At 43.5% G+C, this 17108-nt stretch overlaps 1 protein-coding gene across 3 annotated transcripts in view; it reads right to left on the bottom strand.

The window, feature by feature from the left end:
• Positions 1–1132, bottom strand: part of SS18 (SS18 subunit of BAF chromatin remodeling complex) — a 42205-nt gene extending 41073 nt beyond the window's left edge. The window contains exon 1 of one of the 3 annotated variants that reach the window (XM_054059186.1): positions 782–1132. In XM_054059186.1, the coding sequence (XP_053915161.1) occupies positions 782–850 (69 nt within the window). In that variant the 5' untranslated portion in view covers positions 851–1132. The remainder of the gene's footprint in view (positions 1–781) is intronic. The other 2 variants (XM_054059189.1, XM_054059187.1) reach the window with 2 other exon arrangements.
• Positions 1133–17108: the final 15976 nt, after the last annotated feature.

The following is a 17108-nucleotide window of genomic DNA, read 5'->3' as shown; positions in this document are numbered from 1 at the left end:
ATCTCTACATTTACCTTGCTGACACTCATTTTCTACTAAATCAGAGGTTAGCTCTATCTACCCAAAAGGCTCGTTGTAGTAATCTATTTGACTCATGGCTATTTACACTGATAACAGTGCGAGTCTTCAGTTACAGTTTCTAAATATCACCAGGTTACCAGTCAACTTGAACATCCTGCTTTGCTCCTGCCGACACAAAACACTGTGGATTATTACAAATCCTATACACGCTTTTCTTTTGTTGCTTCAGCGAGTTAACGCGCTCCCTCCCACAAAAGCTTAAATGGAGTCCCCCGAGGTCGCTGTCATTGGCTCCCACCACCGTGTTCTCCTTTAATAACAGTTAAAGTTTAGGGCGGGGGGAGCCTTACCAGTGGGCGGACCAAGCCTGGGAGCTGCAGCCACCGCTCACCCCGCGCAGGCAGAGCCCAAAGTTAGGCAGGGCTTAGTAACACACTGACCGCAGCCCCACTCACAGCCGCCCCTCACAGGGCGGACTTTACTCGACCCCTCCGTTTCCCCACAGGGCGCCAGGCCTGGTTCTTAAGGGTTAATGCACTCCCGCGGCCCCTTAGGGAGCCTGAGGAAGGGGTGAGGGGAGTAAGGAAGGGTGCGCACGGCCCCCACCTGCCCCCAGAACTCCGAACAAGCGCCGGGCCCCAGCGCGGCCATCGTGCTCCGCCCTCCCCCCCCCCCCCCCCATCTTCCCTCCGTGCGCGGCGCGAAGCGACTGCCCCCCCCCTTCCCCTGCCGCCGGGCCCTTCTCACCCTCGGCCCTCACCTTCTGAATGGCGGCCGGTGTGATCTCGCCCTTCCCCCGCTGCCTCGGGGCCGCGAACGCCACCGACATGTCGGGCCGCTACCAGGACGCGCCCGCGCCCCCGCCCCCCCTGGCTCACGCGGGCCCCGCGGCGGCGGGAGGCGGCAGCGACCCGGTAAGAACACGCAGGGAAGGGGGGAGCAGCGGCACAGCGGGACCGCCCATCCTCGTCCCGCCGGGGAAGAGTTAAGGAGAACCGGCTGCTCCTCCCCTTTTCCCGCTGCGAACGGAAGCCCCGATGAGGTGCTGGGAGCTTCACGTCGCTCAGCCGAAACAACAGGGACCGAGAGTCGGCTCTGCGCCTTTAAACATAGCCTGCCCTTGTCACGCCGCCTTCTGGGGCACCCCTTTCCCGCCGCGACGTTGGTACATCCCAGCCCAACGCGCCTCAGCGCCGGACGGGCAGCGAAATGGTACGGCCAGCGACGGGGGGGAAGAATGAGGGAGTGGATAGGAGTGCTGTGGTGCGCAGCTTGTACTGGACGCGCTCCTCCCCCCTCTCTCCGCCGCGACAGTTGGTTGCACCCGGGCAGCCCCAGTCCCGCGGCCACGCGGGGAGGGGCGGGGAAGGAGGGATCGCGGCTGTGACGGCGGCGGAGGTGGTAGCTCCAGAGCTCCCGGGGTGGCTTCGGCGCGGCTCCTCCGAGGCACCTCCGAGCCCGCCCGTGAGGGGAGCTGGCAGGCGTGGGCCCGGCGCCTCTAGCCGCTGCGGGAGGTGCTGCTGCCGCCGTTCGCTTCTGCCGCTTGCTGCGCCGCTCCCAGCTTGGGAGGGGAACACAAATCCTGGAAAAAACCAAACCCAAAATTGAAGGACTTCGGGTTACTGATGGGCGAAAAACGACATGAGCCAACAATGTGCACTCGCTGCCCAGGAAGCCAGCAGTCTCTTGGGCTGCATCAAAAGTGTGGCCAGCCAGGCGAGGGAGGTGATCCTGCCCCTGTGCTCTTGGTGAGACCCCACCTGGGCTGCTTCCTAAAGCTCCGGAGCCCTCAGCACAGGAAGGACATGGAGCTGTTGGACGCCAGAGGAAACCACGAAGATGATCAGAGGGAGCATAACCTCCCCTATGCTGACAGACTGAGAGAGCTGGTGGTGGTCAGCCTGGAGGAGAGAAGGCTCTGAGGAGACCTTATAGTTAATACCCGAGAGGGGCTACAGAGAAGCTAAGGAGGGGCTCTTTATCAGAGAGTGCAGGATGAGGAGGAATGGATTTAAGCTGAAAGAGGGTCGATTTAGATTACATATTAGGAAGAAATTTTTTCTTGTGAGGGTGTTGAGGCACTGGCACAGGTTGTCCAGGGAAGCCATGGATGCCCCATCCCTGGAGGTGTTCAAGAGCAGGTTGGATGGGGATCTGAGCAACCTGACCTAGTGGAAGGTGTAGGCAGGGGGTTGGAACAGATGATCTTTAAGGTCCTTTCCGACCCAAACCTTTCTATGATTCTATGACCCGGGGTTGGTTGGTGTGGGGCAGCTTTCCCTGCCAACCTCAATGGCTTCATCTTCCCTGTTGTGAGAATGAAGTGGAGGAAGAGCAGTGACTGTTTAAATTTCAAATAAGCTGTAGACACTGAAAGTGCTAAAATCAGCCTTGGGTTTTTTTCAGTGCAGCCACTGGAGGGAATTTCAGTTTTGCCACAGGTCATCATGTACAAGTTTGTGAAGTCTAAGACTGTTCTTCACCATGATGATAAATTCAGAGTTGTGGTACAGTAAAGTTGAGAATCCCTAACTAGAGCATTTTAAATCTGCTTTTTCCTAGGCACATCCCTGCTCAGCTAACTTAGGAGCTTTTCAGTGCCAGCTGTGAATACTGTCTCCTTCCCTAGCTATGGTCTTTTTTAAACTGATACTGTTCTTGCAGTTGACAGAAGCGGGTGCTGCTGTGGCTGACGGGGCACTACTTGGTGACACGACACGACAAAATGTGAATTTTGTTCCTTACTCCCTGCATTGCTTGCTCCATTGCTTGGCTGTTGCTGGCTGAAGCCCTTGGCTCTTCCCTGAAGCCCCAACCCTTTGGTTAGAGCACACATTTGTCAGTGGCATCCGTGGCCACCCCATTGGCTAAACAGCTGCTTCCCAACTGGCATGCTCTCCTCAGACTGGTTCTAGGCTGGTTCTCTTCCCCAACCCCATTGCTCTTCCTGGCTCTGCTGTTCTAGGATTGACTGTGACTACCCATCACCCCCTGCTTTTTTCCCTTGACAACCAATTCCCAGGCGGCTAGGTTCAAACTGTTCTTGCATTCCTACAGCATCCCCCTCTACAGAGGCCCGCCACCTGGGCCTGATGTTCTTTGCTTCCAGAGTGGTGCTGCCTCTGCCCTGTCTCTTCAGATGAGACAGGAACCTGAGTTGATATCATAGAATCATAGAATCACCAGGTTGGAAAGGACCCACTGGATCATCGAGTCCAACCATTCCTGACACTCCCTTAAACCATGTCCCTAAGCACTTCATCAACCCGTTCCTTAAACACCTCCAGGGAAGGTGACTGGACCACCTCCCTGGGCAGCCTGTTCCAGTGCCCAATGACTCTTTCTGTGAAGATTTTTCTTCTGATATCCAGCCTGAACCTCCCCTGGCAGAGCTTCAGGCCATTCCCCCTTGTCCTGTCCTCAGTCACTTGGGAGAAAAGGCCAGCTCCCTCCTCTCCACAACCTCCTTTCAGGTAGTTGTAGAGAGTAGTAAGGTCTCCCCTCAGCCTCCTCTTCTCCAGGCTAAACAACCCCAGCTCTCTCAGCCACTCCTCATAAGACTTGTTCTCCAGCCCCCTCACCAGCTTCGTTGCTCTTCGCTGGACAAGCTCCAGAGCCTCAACATCCTTCTTGTGGTGAGGGGCCGAGAACTGAACACAGTACTCAAGGTGTGGTCTCACCAGTGCCGAGTACAGAGGGAGAATTACCTCTCTGGACCTGCTGGTCACACCGTTGCTGATATAAGCCAAGATGCCATTAGCCTTCTTGGCCACCTGGGCACACTGCTGGCTCATGTTCAGTCGGCTGTCAACCATTACCCCCAGATCCTTCTCCTCTGTGCAGCTCTCCAGCCACTCTTCCCCCAGTCTGTAGCACTGCATAGGGTTGTTGTGCCCCAAGTGCAGGACCCGGCATTTGGCCTTGTTGAACCTCATGCCATTGGCCTCAGCCCATCGGTCCAGCCTGTTAAGATCTCTTTGCAGAGCCTCCCTACCCTCCAGCAGATCCACGCTTCCACCCAGCTTAGTGTCATCCGCAAACTTGCTGAGGGTGCACTCAATGCCTTCATCCAGGTCATTGATAAAGACATTGAACAGGGCTGGACCCAGTACCGAGCCCTGAGGAACCCCACTTGTGACTGGCCTCCAGCTGGACTTAACTCCATTGACCACCACTCTCTGAGCCCGGACATCCAACCAGGTTTCAACCCAGGAGAGTGTGCCCCCATCCAGGCCAGAGGCAGACAGTTTCTGAAGCGGAATGCTGTGAGAAACTGTGTCAAAGGCTTTACCGAAGTCCAAGAAGACTACATACACAGCCTTTCCCCCATCCAGTAGTCTAGTCATTTTGTCATAGAAGGCGATCAGGTTAATTTGGCAAGATCTGCCTTTTGTAAACCCATGTTGACTGGGCCTGATCATCCAGTTCTCTTGCATGTGCTTCATGATAGCACTCAAGATTACCTGTTCCATGACTTTCCCCGGCACTGAGGTCAAACTGACAGGCCTGTAGTTCCCTGGATCCTCCCTGCAACCCTTCTTGTAAATGGGCACAACATTAGCCAGCCTCCAGTCTAGTGGAACTTCCCCAGTCAGCCAGTCAACCAGTCAGATATGATGTTAATCTGACTTGCTCTCCTCCCCAGAAAACATCTCTGGTCCAGTCATTGCACTGTAGGTCATGCTAACGAGGAGGAGTGATGCCAGCACTTCCATTGGGTTGTTTGTGTTTCTAACCTTTTTACTCCTCACCATGGTATATGGGTCCATTTTTTATACTAGTAGGACGTTACTTTCTGTTTCCCACACACTTTATCATCACCATCACTATCATACAAACAAAAAGCAAAAAAAAAAAGAACAGGTTGAAAAAGCCTGTTTTTTTCTAAAGTTAGTAACCATGGTGATTCACGGTTATTATTGTATGTTCTGGGAGTGAACTCATAGGATAACTGTCATCATAGCTCTGTGTTCAAAATTGATACTATCTCTAGTTATTACAAATGCCAAGAAAGAATCCTAGAAATTGAGAATGCGAGACAGCCATGGCCAAATCAGAAGGTACCATCTCCTAGCCAGTCACAAATAGAATTACAAGGATTTATTTTTTTAGCAGCAGTATATACTTGGCTCTGCAGAACTGGTGAGGTGTCCAAAAGTGTCCCAAGGCTGCAAAACATCTTCGGCGACAGGAAGGCAAACATTCTCATTAAATACTCTGAACACTGGGAGTTCCACAAAATGCATTTCTCTTCTCACAAGTATAACTTATATTGCTGTCATCCTCTGGTTAGTCAACCACTGTTTATGAAATATTTTGCATTGGGGTATCTTGGTGATCTTAGTGTTTGACGCAGTGTGGGTTAGACATTGGCCACATAAACACTGCTTTTGAGATCTAAATGTTCCATCATATTGCCCCATGTTTTCAAGTTGGTTTTGAGTAGAGGAAAAAAACTAGGCTTCTGAGATGCCGTAGTTGAGGAACCTTAAAATGAAAAGTGTAATATCCCATTGTATTTCCCCAAATGGTCCAAATTAAATGTGTGAAATTTTTTAGTGCATTCCTAGTTACATGCAAAATATGGGAGAACAGTGTTTGGAATGCAACTGTATTGGGGTTTAGAGGAAAACATACACATAAGATCATTAACTCATAGTAACTAAACCATCTCAGTTGACTAATTTTGTCTGATAACTAAACTAAATCAATTTAGTCCCCTTTGTGATGATTTTTCATTCATATGTTTAACATTTTGGACTTCTACATTCCTAAATAGCAACAGATCTAAAGAAATAGAGAAAAACAAGAGTCTGCAGCTCCATTATTTTACCATGCAAAGGGAAATTCACACTCAAAATCAACATTTAAACAATGGCACAGATGCATACAAGCAGGGAAATAGATAGCTACAATGTGCCACATTGTTTCAGAACACATAACCACAACAGGGTGTCTCTTTTATGACTTTCTTAATGCACTGCAATATGCCTAGATATCAAAGGACATATGGTATATTTTCTCTTTAATTGCACATTTCTTTGCTCTTGTGAGTTACTCACAACCTTAACATTATTTAATCGTAATTTAGATGCATAAATCCAGATCATCACCAAGAGTTTCAAATGCAAATATATTTCAATCAGATCTCCTTCCACCTCTGTTCCAACTTGTGTCAGTGTTGTATCTGTTTTATGTGCATTCAACTATGTCATATATTTTTTGAAATAGAAGAATGCAAACAAGGAGGGATGGGTCCTTTTCTGAACGATTTTTTTTCCTTATGTGTCCAACTTGTATTTCTCAGTAACAAGTAGTAGGTAAAGATATAGTTCCTGAGACTAGGGTCTGGAAAGCATTAACGTTTTGTTCCAAGAGACAGCTATCTGTTTGCAATGAAGTGCTAACAGCAGAGCAATTTTAGTCTTCTCAGGATTGTGTCAAAATTCCTCAGTGCAGAGAAATTAATTTAGCTTTGGAGAAACCTGTAATATTTGCAGTGATCCAGTCTTCCAACCGTTCTGAGAAAAAATGGTAAGAGATCCACATTTTGTCTCTGTATATTCTGCCATTTTTGTTATCTGAGTTTCTATAAATTCTCTGGAATAGGAGAGATGAGTAGAAGCGGAACTGTAGACATTCCTGTCTACAAGCAGGAAAATGCAGAATGCTGATTTATCAACATTTTCATATTTACATTTAAAATCAAAACTTTAAACTTTGCATTTATGAAGCTGTATGCACAGGAAAGAGGTCGGTAAAGAATTTTATGGTAGCACCATCTGCTTAAACCTGCTTGACTAAAGGTCTCAGTATGAAAGCTGAGAACGATTCACAAGAGTTAGATGTTTCTTGCACAAAGCCTTTAACATGTTGGTGACAGCACTTCATTTTGTGCATTCACTTGAAATTGATGGAAACCCCCACTTTCTTTACAGTAGTAAATATGACGCCTGAGGCTCTACTGCTAATACGGTGACAGGGTGAATTTGAGCCTCTTTTTCAGGTTACACTACTTTTTTCTTACAATTATTAAAAAAGGAGGTCTTTATGCATTTGATTTGCAACATCAGCAATACAGTTGGGTAATGTAACAGATCCCAAGGAAGGAGTGTCTTACAGCAGATGGAAAAAGGAAGAGCAAGAGGAAGAATTGCTGGTGGATTTTCATTTAGTATTTGTTCACCAACTGAACCCGCTGTGATCTCGTAACTTCGGAAGGGTTTCCTAGATGCCGTGTCTCCCTGTGAATTCATCTTGTTACAAAATCGATCTTGCACCTGAAGGTCTGCCTATGTAAATGGCTGAGTCTTGAAAATAATTCCCATTCTGTTTACCTAATAAACAGTAATTTTTTATAACTATACAAAAATATCAGTCTGTTGATAGGGTAAATGTGCTTTTTTGCTTCCTAGAATAGGTCACTCTAACGGGATAGATTTGTCTTCAATTTATTCTATCAGCTTCTAATCTGTTTAGGTTTTTTTTTCAATTTTGCCATTTATATTCTGCAGAGAATTGTAGAGAATGTTAATAAGAAGTAGTACCTGGAATGTCAGCCTGTGTATTCTGATATAAAGTGAAGTACCCAAGCAAGACTGCACACTGCAAGGACATTGGCGGCTCTGCCATGTTCCAGAGGGGCAATAACAAAACCAGAACAAAATCTTTGGGATGCTAAATTTTTATTCTAGTATCTGTCATTTTAGTCTACAAATATAAATATTTAGAATAAAGAAACTCACAGCAGGTTCAGCAGCTTGCACTAATGGGAGTAAGTACAACAGCTGCGGTGAGGAAATCTTTTTGGGTCCCTATTTTATTCTTCAAAAGGGAACCTCCGGCTACTAGAAATGTATGGTATAAATAAAGAATAGCAGACCATCTAATATAAGCATCCTTAGTGCTGAAAATTCTTAAAGAATTCTTAGAGGTTAATATTTTATTTTAGGATACAGAAGCTAAGTACTGTAGTTCACTAACTTCTTCATTTTTTGAATGTCAAAAGCAAAGCAGAGAATATAAACATGAGAAGGCACAGCCAAACACTGCTGAAGAAAATGTAGCCATTATCTCAATGATCTGAATATTCGTATCTCTTAAAAGCCACACATTTACAATATTGAGGCATACTATTTTTCCAGAGATGCTTCTGGGGACTCACTTCTCTGTCATCTGCATCATCTTCACCTTCTGCCTTCTGAAGACTCATGACCATGAAGGACAAAGGAGATGACTGAAGGGCTACAGGACAGTAGTTCTACCTTATTGTCACAATCCTAATCAACAACTTGCTGAGGGAATATAGAAAGACAATTTTATTGAGTACATTTTTCTTTCAGCAAGCCTGATCCCATGACCTAAACACCTCCCTCATTCTGCTAGCAGTGCTCCTCCCAGTGCTGCCTAGGATGCTGTTGGCTTTTGCTGCAAGGGCACATTGCTGGCTCACATTCACCTTGTCCACCAGTACCCCTAGGGCCTTTTTTGCCACCTTGCTTTCCAGCTGATTGGCCCCCTTATGTATTGGTGCATGGGGTTGTTCCACCCCAGCTGCAGAACTTTGCACTTCTCCTTGTTAGACTTCATGAGGTTCCCATCGCCCCAATTTCTAGAATCACAGAATCATAGAATGGTTTGGGTTGGAAAGGACTTTTGAAGGTCATCTAGTCCAACCCCTCCACAGTGACTATGGACACCTCCCACTAGATGAGGTTGCTTAGAGCCCCATCCAACCTGACCTTGAATGTTTCCAGTGATGGGACATCTACCGGCTCTCTGGGCAACTTGTTCCAATGCTTCACCACCCTCATGGTAAAACATTTCTTCCTTAGGGCTAGTCTAAAGCTACTCTATTTTAATTTAAAATCATTACCCTTTGTCCTATCACAACAGGCCTTGTTTAAAGGTTTGTCCTTATCTTTCTTATAAGCCACGTTTAAGTATTGAAAGGTCTCCCCAGTGCCTTCCCTCCTCCAGGCTGAACAACCCCAATTCTCTGTCCTCACAGGAGGTATGCTCCAGCCCTCGGATAATTTTTGTGACCCTCCTCTGGACCCACTCCAACAGGTCCACATCTTTCCTGTGCTCAACACCACAGAGTTGGAGGTGGTACTGCAGATGGAGTCTCACTAGAGTAGAGTAGAGGGGCAGAATCGCTTCCCTCAGCCTGCTTCTTTTGATGCCACCCAGGATATGGTTGCTTTCTGGGCTGTAAGTATACATTGCCAATTCCTGTCCAACTTTTCAACCACCAACCTGTTGTGGTCTCCCTGAGTGGCAGTGCAACCATCTTGTATATCGACAAGTCCTCCCAGTCTTGTAACATTGTTCTTTCCTCTTGGGATCCTGAGCTTCACCTTCTTATGGTTTGCTCTTGACATGTTGACCCTAACATCCTTTCCGTTAGTATTTATTTATTTCTACCTGTGGATATAAAAGGAGCTTCTCATAAATGATCATGGTACATCACTGTCTGCCTTCAAAGCTCTTCCCGCCAAAATGCCTATGAAACCAGTGACAGCATTAATTTGCAATCTGGCATTATCTTAAAGCTAAGTAAACCTCACCGCTAGCTGCTATCAAAAGTCATGTTTTTCCTCTATACTCATGGCCACATGTTCCCACTCTATCTCCTGTCAGATCTTGTAGTGAGATGTTTAAGAAAGCTAAATTAGTAGAAAAACAATTGCTTTTCTATAGAAGTTTTCTGCCTATTGAGTTTCATAAATTGGGAGCAGATGAGTTTCAATGTCAAAGAAAGGGAAGACAATTACTGTGGCAGATGAGTGGAGCAGCATTACCCTTCCTTGTCAGCAGTTAGCTTTTAGATCAGCTTAGCTAATATTGTGCCTAGAAACAGTGAATATACTGAGAATACTGTTTATCACATTGATCTGTGTTGTCTTACCATCTCCTTGGGCTCTTGTGTCCATAACCACCTTATTTCCTTTGTTTTCTACTTTAGTTGCAAGCCTTTTGTTCAAGGGCTGCCTCTCTGTACTGTATTTGTAAATCATAACTTTTGCAACTTCAAAAATTTTTGCTGTAATGTTTACCAAATCTTATAGTTTTTCCGTCCTAACAGATGTGAAACATTATTATTTGTGGTTCAGGGAGATGACAGAGCCTCCACATAGCTGTTTGCTGATGTCCTTGTGAAAAGACTTGGTATTATAACATCACCTCATAAATAAAGTTATTATTGGAAATAAGAGCGATTTCTTTATTCTCATCAAACAGGTTGGAATTTGAAGGTTAGATACAGCTCTATTGGGTACACAGGAAAAAAAAATATCACTAAGCTTCAAGAGAGACGAACATTGAGAAGAATGTACATACTTGATGATCACGTCTGTTTGGCTTTTGCAGGTATTGTTCCTGGTGGTTTTGCTCCACAACTCATTCTGTTGGACGTATGAAGTATGTAAAAGTCCTTTAAAGACTGGATTTATGAAAAACATGGTGAAGGTGGATATTGTGGTTTGGGAAATTGGTACTAGGATATGAAGTTTTGCATTCCTACAAAGCTGATTTGAATTTAGCTGAAGGATTTTTATGGGGCCAGTGGGAATTATTTTGGTTTTTTAAACTTACTAGTCTCTCTTTTTCTTTTAAATCATCTGTTTGCCTCACATCATCAGGGACAAGCCACTTGGAGAGCAGAATGTGTACTGGTTGCAATAGCAATAGGCAGAATGAAAGGGACAAGAAAGGCAAACTTGGAGATCAAATTCAGCAAAACAAACAAGGATGGTATTGGAAATACCACTGGAGAGTTGGAAGACAACCTTGGGCTTGAATCTGTGCTATTGTCCTTTTCTGCCCTAGAAACTACCTCTTAATAAGTGTCTTACTTACAAGACAGACCCCTGTTCCGTAGCTTAACATTTGCCTCCAAAAGGAATGTCTTCCTTCAGATAAGGATTGAATGAAGGCAAAACTGCATGGAAAATCAGCTAAGCAGTTAGCAAAACTGCCTAGAACGTACATGTCATCTCAATATACAATCCACGCGACCACTAAACTGACTGGTTGTGGCTAGCTGCCACTGACCAAGGCCTTATTCAGGGTTGTGCTCTTCCATTGTCACTCCTGTGCTGGCTTTGCTGACCAGCTGAGGCATGGTAAGCCAGGCTGGGAGCCTGCCCGGCAGAAAGATAAGCCAGGAAGAAAACATTTCTCGCAGTCTCTTACTAAGGTCAGGCAAGAGCCAGCAGAGGCTCAGGGTAAAGCAATTCACAGAGGGGAGCCACAGTGGCACAGAATTAAATCAGTCAAAACTCTTATACGAGTGTGTGCTCCTGAGTGGTGTCACTTCTTCCTCCTGTCTCTGCTGTACCCTAGGCATTTTCATCTCCTCCTTGGTGCCCTTCCTGGTGCTTCTTTGACTCCTTGTAAGTTGACTCAGTTCACTAACCTCACAGAAAAAAAAACCCAACCTCTTCATTTGCTTGTTGAATTGATTAAATGCACAACTGTATGAACCCCATAGCTCTGTGAGGGAAGCAGGGAGTGAAGGAAGAAGTTGGTGGAGGAGGTGGAATTCTGTTTGGGTAGTCAAACCATTGTTAACACCCATTGAGGGTACAACTCAACTTTACACCTAAGCTACTGTACATGCAAGACACTACTGAAGAAAATAGTCCTAAAATCTCACTGATTTGATGCAAAGTGAATTCTTATTTTCGTGAGCTGCCGCTAAGTTGTGGGATTGTTAAATCTGCTTCAAGAGAAGCAGCAGGAATGTCTGTGTGGAAGTGGTTAGGAAGAACAGAACTGCTGCTTTTTGTGGCAGTCTCCGTTTAGGTCATGCTATGAGGATGTGAAACTCCTCTTTGCATGCTTTCAGGAGGGATGGAAACAAAACTCAGGAAAACAAAAACTTGTCAAAAATAATTTAGTTTTGAGTTGGGCCAATACGCTGATCTGACTTCAGCTGCAGAACAGTTCACCCTGACGCAGAGAAAGAGTAAGGAGATGCAGTGAGAGATGAGATGGGAGAATCTCCTCTTTTGGCAGAAGCGTGCTCTTACATTGGCTGATGCTGAACATGGAGGTAGGTGCTCCTCAGGAAGGGGATTCCAAGTGATAAAAGAAATTTTGAGCTTTTGTGGTAAACAGCTCACCAAAATGATCCAACTTAAAAAAAAAAAAAAAAAGAGTGTTTTTTCTGGCCTCACAAGCAGGTGAATTTGTGGGAGAATGGAGGGATGGAGAACTGCAGAAGTAAGTGAATAATTGACTAGGATACTGGGAAATCGGGAACCTACTCAACCAGCTTTATCATCAGGAAAGCTGTAATGTGAAATGTGCTTTGGATTCAATTTCCTGGAATTGTGGGGTAGAGGGAGTTGTACAATGCCAAAACCATGACATGTGGTACAGTAGGGAGCAGGGTACTTTCCATACGTGTTTTAGGAGGGGCTAAATCCACATTTAATTCTGCAAGTTAACTTTATGTTAACTTGAAAACTGTTATGGCCTGAAATTTTCTTAAAATTGCTGTTTCTCGGTTAGAATGAATTAACTTCTGTCTGCTGTTTTGAATTCGTTTCTGTCTTCACCTACATTGCTTTTTCAGCAGTTTATGCTGCAGTGGTTTGCTTCATCTTGAATAATAATTTGTTGCTAGTTAATGAAGAATCTTTTTGATAACTTTATCATTATGATTATGCAGACCTGACTGCTGGTGCCAGAATTGTGACTAACGGCACCATAAACTGACTCTTGAGAGTACAGTCACAGTAGAATATACCACGCACTGCTTTGCAACTTTAGCAGGTAAGTAGTTCGACACTTGTAGGTTTCTGCTTAAAAACATCAGATGATCTTGAGTATTGAAAACAAACTGATTGTTTCTATTATTATCTGTAAAAAAAGGAAGTTTGGTTAAGTTTCCTTTGCACTGCTTCTTAAAAAAAGTAATTATCACTTGAGAAAAATAACTGTTCTTCACAAGAAAATAATAATCATTATAAGCATTTGTATTTGAAGAAGCACCAGTAAACTTTGTGGGGAAAGTTGTCTTTTAGATAAATTAATATGTCAGGCAATAACCGTTCTTGCTGTTAGCATTATCTGCTTTCCAACCCACTTCTGCTCAGAGTTTTGTATTCTTAACCTAGAAGTTACGGGCCAAAGGTAAGGAGAAGACCTAATTCCTTCTTTCCTCCTTTCTTAATTATTGCATTTTTGTTTGGGGGGGGGTTTGCATTTTTTTTTCCCAAGGTGAGCATAGAGTAGCAGAGTTACTTACCGATGCAAGTGGTAGTTTTCTGCTTTGCAGTCTTCCATTGTTCTATACCATGATGTCTTGCCACTCTCTTGGTTCTCTGTCCTGCTGAGATATGGCTGTACTTGCTTCTTATTCTGTAGGTTTTGCCTCAAGGGTGTAGTTAATTGGATTACAATTCATATTCTTTGCTTGATTCCCAAGAGCCAGAAAGCAGGGAAGTCCTAGCTACCATCTGCTTTTCCCCCAACCTGCGGGTTCTTTTTATCTCTAATGAACTCGGACCAAAACACCGACCATTTTGCTTATGAGTTATCATAATACTTCAAAGGCATTTTTGAGATAGCTGGGAATGAGTTCTGGGGCATGCAGGTAGATGCTGGCTACATTGAGCAATGAGCCCATGAAAGATGAGGATTTACAGAATCTCACAACTGGTTTATTAATGATGGTATTGTAAACAGGAAAAGAAAAATCACTTTTTGAATGTACTTTTTTTCACTGTAAACAGTGCAAGACACCATTCTTGCTATTCTCATTTTCACTTCAGAAAATGCTGATGGAACCTTGTCTGCAAAATTGGCAGAGGTGTGTTAGCAGTTTGGCCACCAAGGAGACAGTTAGTTTACAAAGTCTTGGCAATGGTGGAGATGGTCATACTCAGCTCCTCAGTAAACGCAGATAAAACTTCTTCCCACTTCCCTTCCCTTTTAAATAAGTAAATCTTAGTGGTTTTTCTTCTTATGTTAGAATATTTTTTCTATTATTAAACTTTAGGGAGAGTAAGATAAACCTTAGGTCACTACAAATATTTATTGACTATATGTTGATAAAAAAGACAGCACTAGAAGCCAGTCTTGCACGCCAGACCATGTGGACCCTCTTCAGTTGCTTCTCTGACAGCAATTTCAGTGCCAGTAAAACTGAAAAAAAGTTTCTAATTCCAGTTCAGAAAAAGATTGCCTTTTATTCTTCTCTGATGAAAGAAATACGTACCAAACTTTGTCAGAACTCCTTGGCTTTTGGAGAACAACCAACCTCCAAATTGGACCTAAATTGCTCTGTGAAATATTCTACATCCTGGCTTACTTACAATGCTGCTCCTTTGGACAGAATTTAGTTTGACTTTTTTTCAACTATTGCTCACAAGACTGTGCTAAAGGGTTTTGAAATTTCTGTCCTTTCCCTAGTTCTACGTCAGAAGAGGTTTCAGCAAACACAGAGTTGCTGGAATAGTTCACCTAAAGAAAGATCTCTATGGCATTAAAAAGTTGAAAACTGCTATTCTAATATATTTATGAGCCTGGATACTCTAAGATCAAATATCGAAACATTATCAGATTCTAAGTAGAAGCTGTGAGGGGAAATCATTGACCTGGAAGACAGGCAAGTTGTGCACTGCATGCATATTGCATAATGATAGTGAGGGAATCACTATGAAATGTGCACAAGCCTTTATATTGTTTACAGCAGGTAAGTTAATGTGTGTTGTGACGAGATTTGTAACTTCCCTTCTGTCCTCTGCAGGCAAATGCAATTAGTGGCAATGTTAAAACTGGGTAAAGGTTTTTAGAAAAGAATTAAGCAGAAAAATCTACAGGAGCTTGAAAGGACACCATTGAAGTAGCATCACCTTTGCTTAGAAGTCATCCCATACAAAGCACATGATAATGCTACAAGAAAAGCTTGAGCTTCTCTCCTTCCTGAAAATGTAAAATGCTTGGTAAACATACTTGCTTTAATGATTTTATTGTATGCTACACTGTGAAATCTAGTGGAAAAAAAAATTGAAAATGCTATAATAAGGAGAAAACAGCTACCACAGGTCTATGACTTCATAGGAAACAAGTATGTAACTGGTACATAAAATCTTCTCAAACAAATTATTCCAGGTGACACCTGTGCATTCAACTTGATGTATGAAATCTCCCTTAACATCTGGTGGTACAATGTTGGGTGACTTTTGTAGTGTCTCTGTAGACTGATAGTGCTGGGAGCTATAGTGATTGCTGTTGATTTATAATAGTGTAAGACACTGCTGGGAACATTTCATGCAGGAAGCAGTGTAGGAATGTGTATGGCAACATGCTACTTTTGTGGGTTGTTTAAGACATTATCATTGGTTTTTGAAATTATAAAAATGATAGCAACGTCTTATACTGTCGTGGTCCTTATCACAGTATTTCTGACATGCTGTGGTCCCTTTGTAGCTTAACAGCTTCTATCACAAGTGGAAAATGCAGGCTTTAGAGTATATGCAAAAGTTTACATAAAAATATTATCAGAATACAGTATTTTCATTTTCTGGAACAGTTAACTCTAATATTTACTGCATACTGCAAACTATTGCCAGCAGTCAAGGGAGGTGATAATTCCTCTCTGCTTACACTGGTGAGGCCACACCTGGAGTGCTGTGTTCAGTTCTGGGCTCCTCGGTACAAGAGAAGCACAGACTGAGCACTGGCATAAGTTGGTCAGAGAGGTTGTCGAGTCTCCATCCTTGGAGATATCCAAAAGCCACCTGGACGTTGTCCTTAGCAGTTTGTTCTAGGTGGTGCTGCTTGGGCAGGAAGGGGTTGGACCAGAGGACCTCCAGAGATCCCTCCTAACTTCAGCCATTCTGTGATTCTGTGATAGTTGATGGAAAAAATAAAGATATAATCTTCAAAAGTGTGTTCATTTTTCCAACTTATTATGTTTGGTTGTTTGGGTTTGGTTCTTTTTGTGTTTGGTTGTTTTTTTTCCCAGTAACTTCATGTGTGGATGGAGAGGAGGGGTGGATTCAAATTTACCTGGCCTAGCTACAGGTACCTAGGGTTTCCTATTGACTGTCTCTAGGCCTTCAGCTTGAATACAAATGTTAACAATGAGTGTGTGCTTTGGAATCCCATGTGAATTTAATCTCTACCAATATAACAGTACAGTAAATGACTGTGCATTGGATGTTTAGGAAAACAGCACAGAGAAAATGGAGGAGGGAGTAACATGTAAACACACCTTTCCAAATACGTAAAGAAGTTAAGCAATTCATTTGCTTTGCATTAATGCTTTTGACATTAATTAGACTAATTATTTAGTTTAAACTTTTCTCAGAGTTTAAAATCTCTCTCTTACCTTTCAAGTATGAGAACAAGGAGGAGAGATGGGGAAGAGGGAGGAAGAAAAAAATCTTGATTTTTTTTATTATTCACCAGAAGAAGTAAAATGATAAATCTAGGTGTTCTTTTGCAGGCACTTTTTATTTTTGATCAAGCTAACCAACTTTTTTGAAACATCATGGAACTAAAAGGAGGAAGCAAGACTGCAGTTCCAGATTAAGAAATCATGTATTGCCATGCTTTTATGCTTTGTGTGTGTTAAGGGAGAATCAAGTTATGAATTCCCAGTGGGCAGACAGCAGCTCGGCTGAAAAAACATGCAGTTGCTTAATACAAGATGATATGCAAACACGGAGGTGGAAATTAGATGTACCACTCCAGCAGTAGCTTCTTACAACTTGATAAGGAAAACAAGGACACAACCTCATCATTTAATGGAGAATTAATTATTTGCCCTGATGAAACTGATTTGCTATATCCTTTTTCCAGTCAGTGGTGGTTTGGTTTTTTTTGCCTCCACAGAAGAAATAACTATGCCATACACTTATTTCCCCAATGAAGTTGAAATATGAATCAGAATGTTAATTCTTGAGAGTTTAGGGTTTTTTTAGAAAATTTCTAATAGCTGGCATAACTACCTATCTGTTTATAGAACACTGATAAACACAATTAAATGCAGTTGTTTTTTTTTTTTTTTTAATTTTGGAAAGTACCTAATGGAGAGTAGCACCTACTGACATCCAAGTTCAGGCTAT

The sequence above is a fragment of the Cuculus canorus genome, chromosome 2 (genome assembly GCF_017976375.1).
Source record: "Cuculus canorus isolate bCucCan1 chromosome 2, bCucCan1.pri, whole genome shotgun sequence".
Classification (NCBI taxonomy): Eukaryota; Metazoa; Chordata; class Aves; order Cuculiformes; family Cuculidae; genus Cuculus; species Cuculus canorus.
This window is presented reverse-complemented; position numbering and strand designations above follow the sequence as displayed.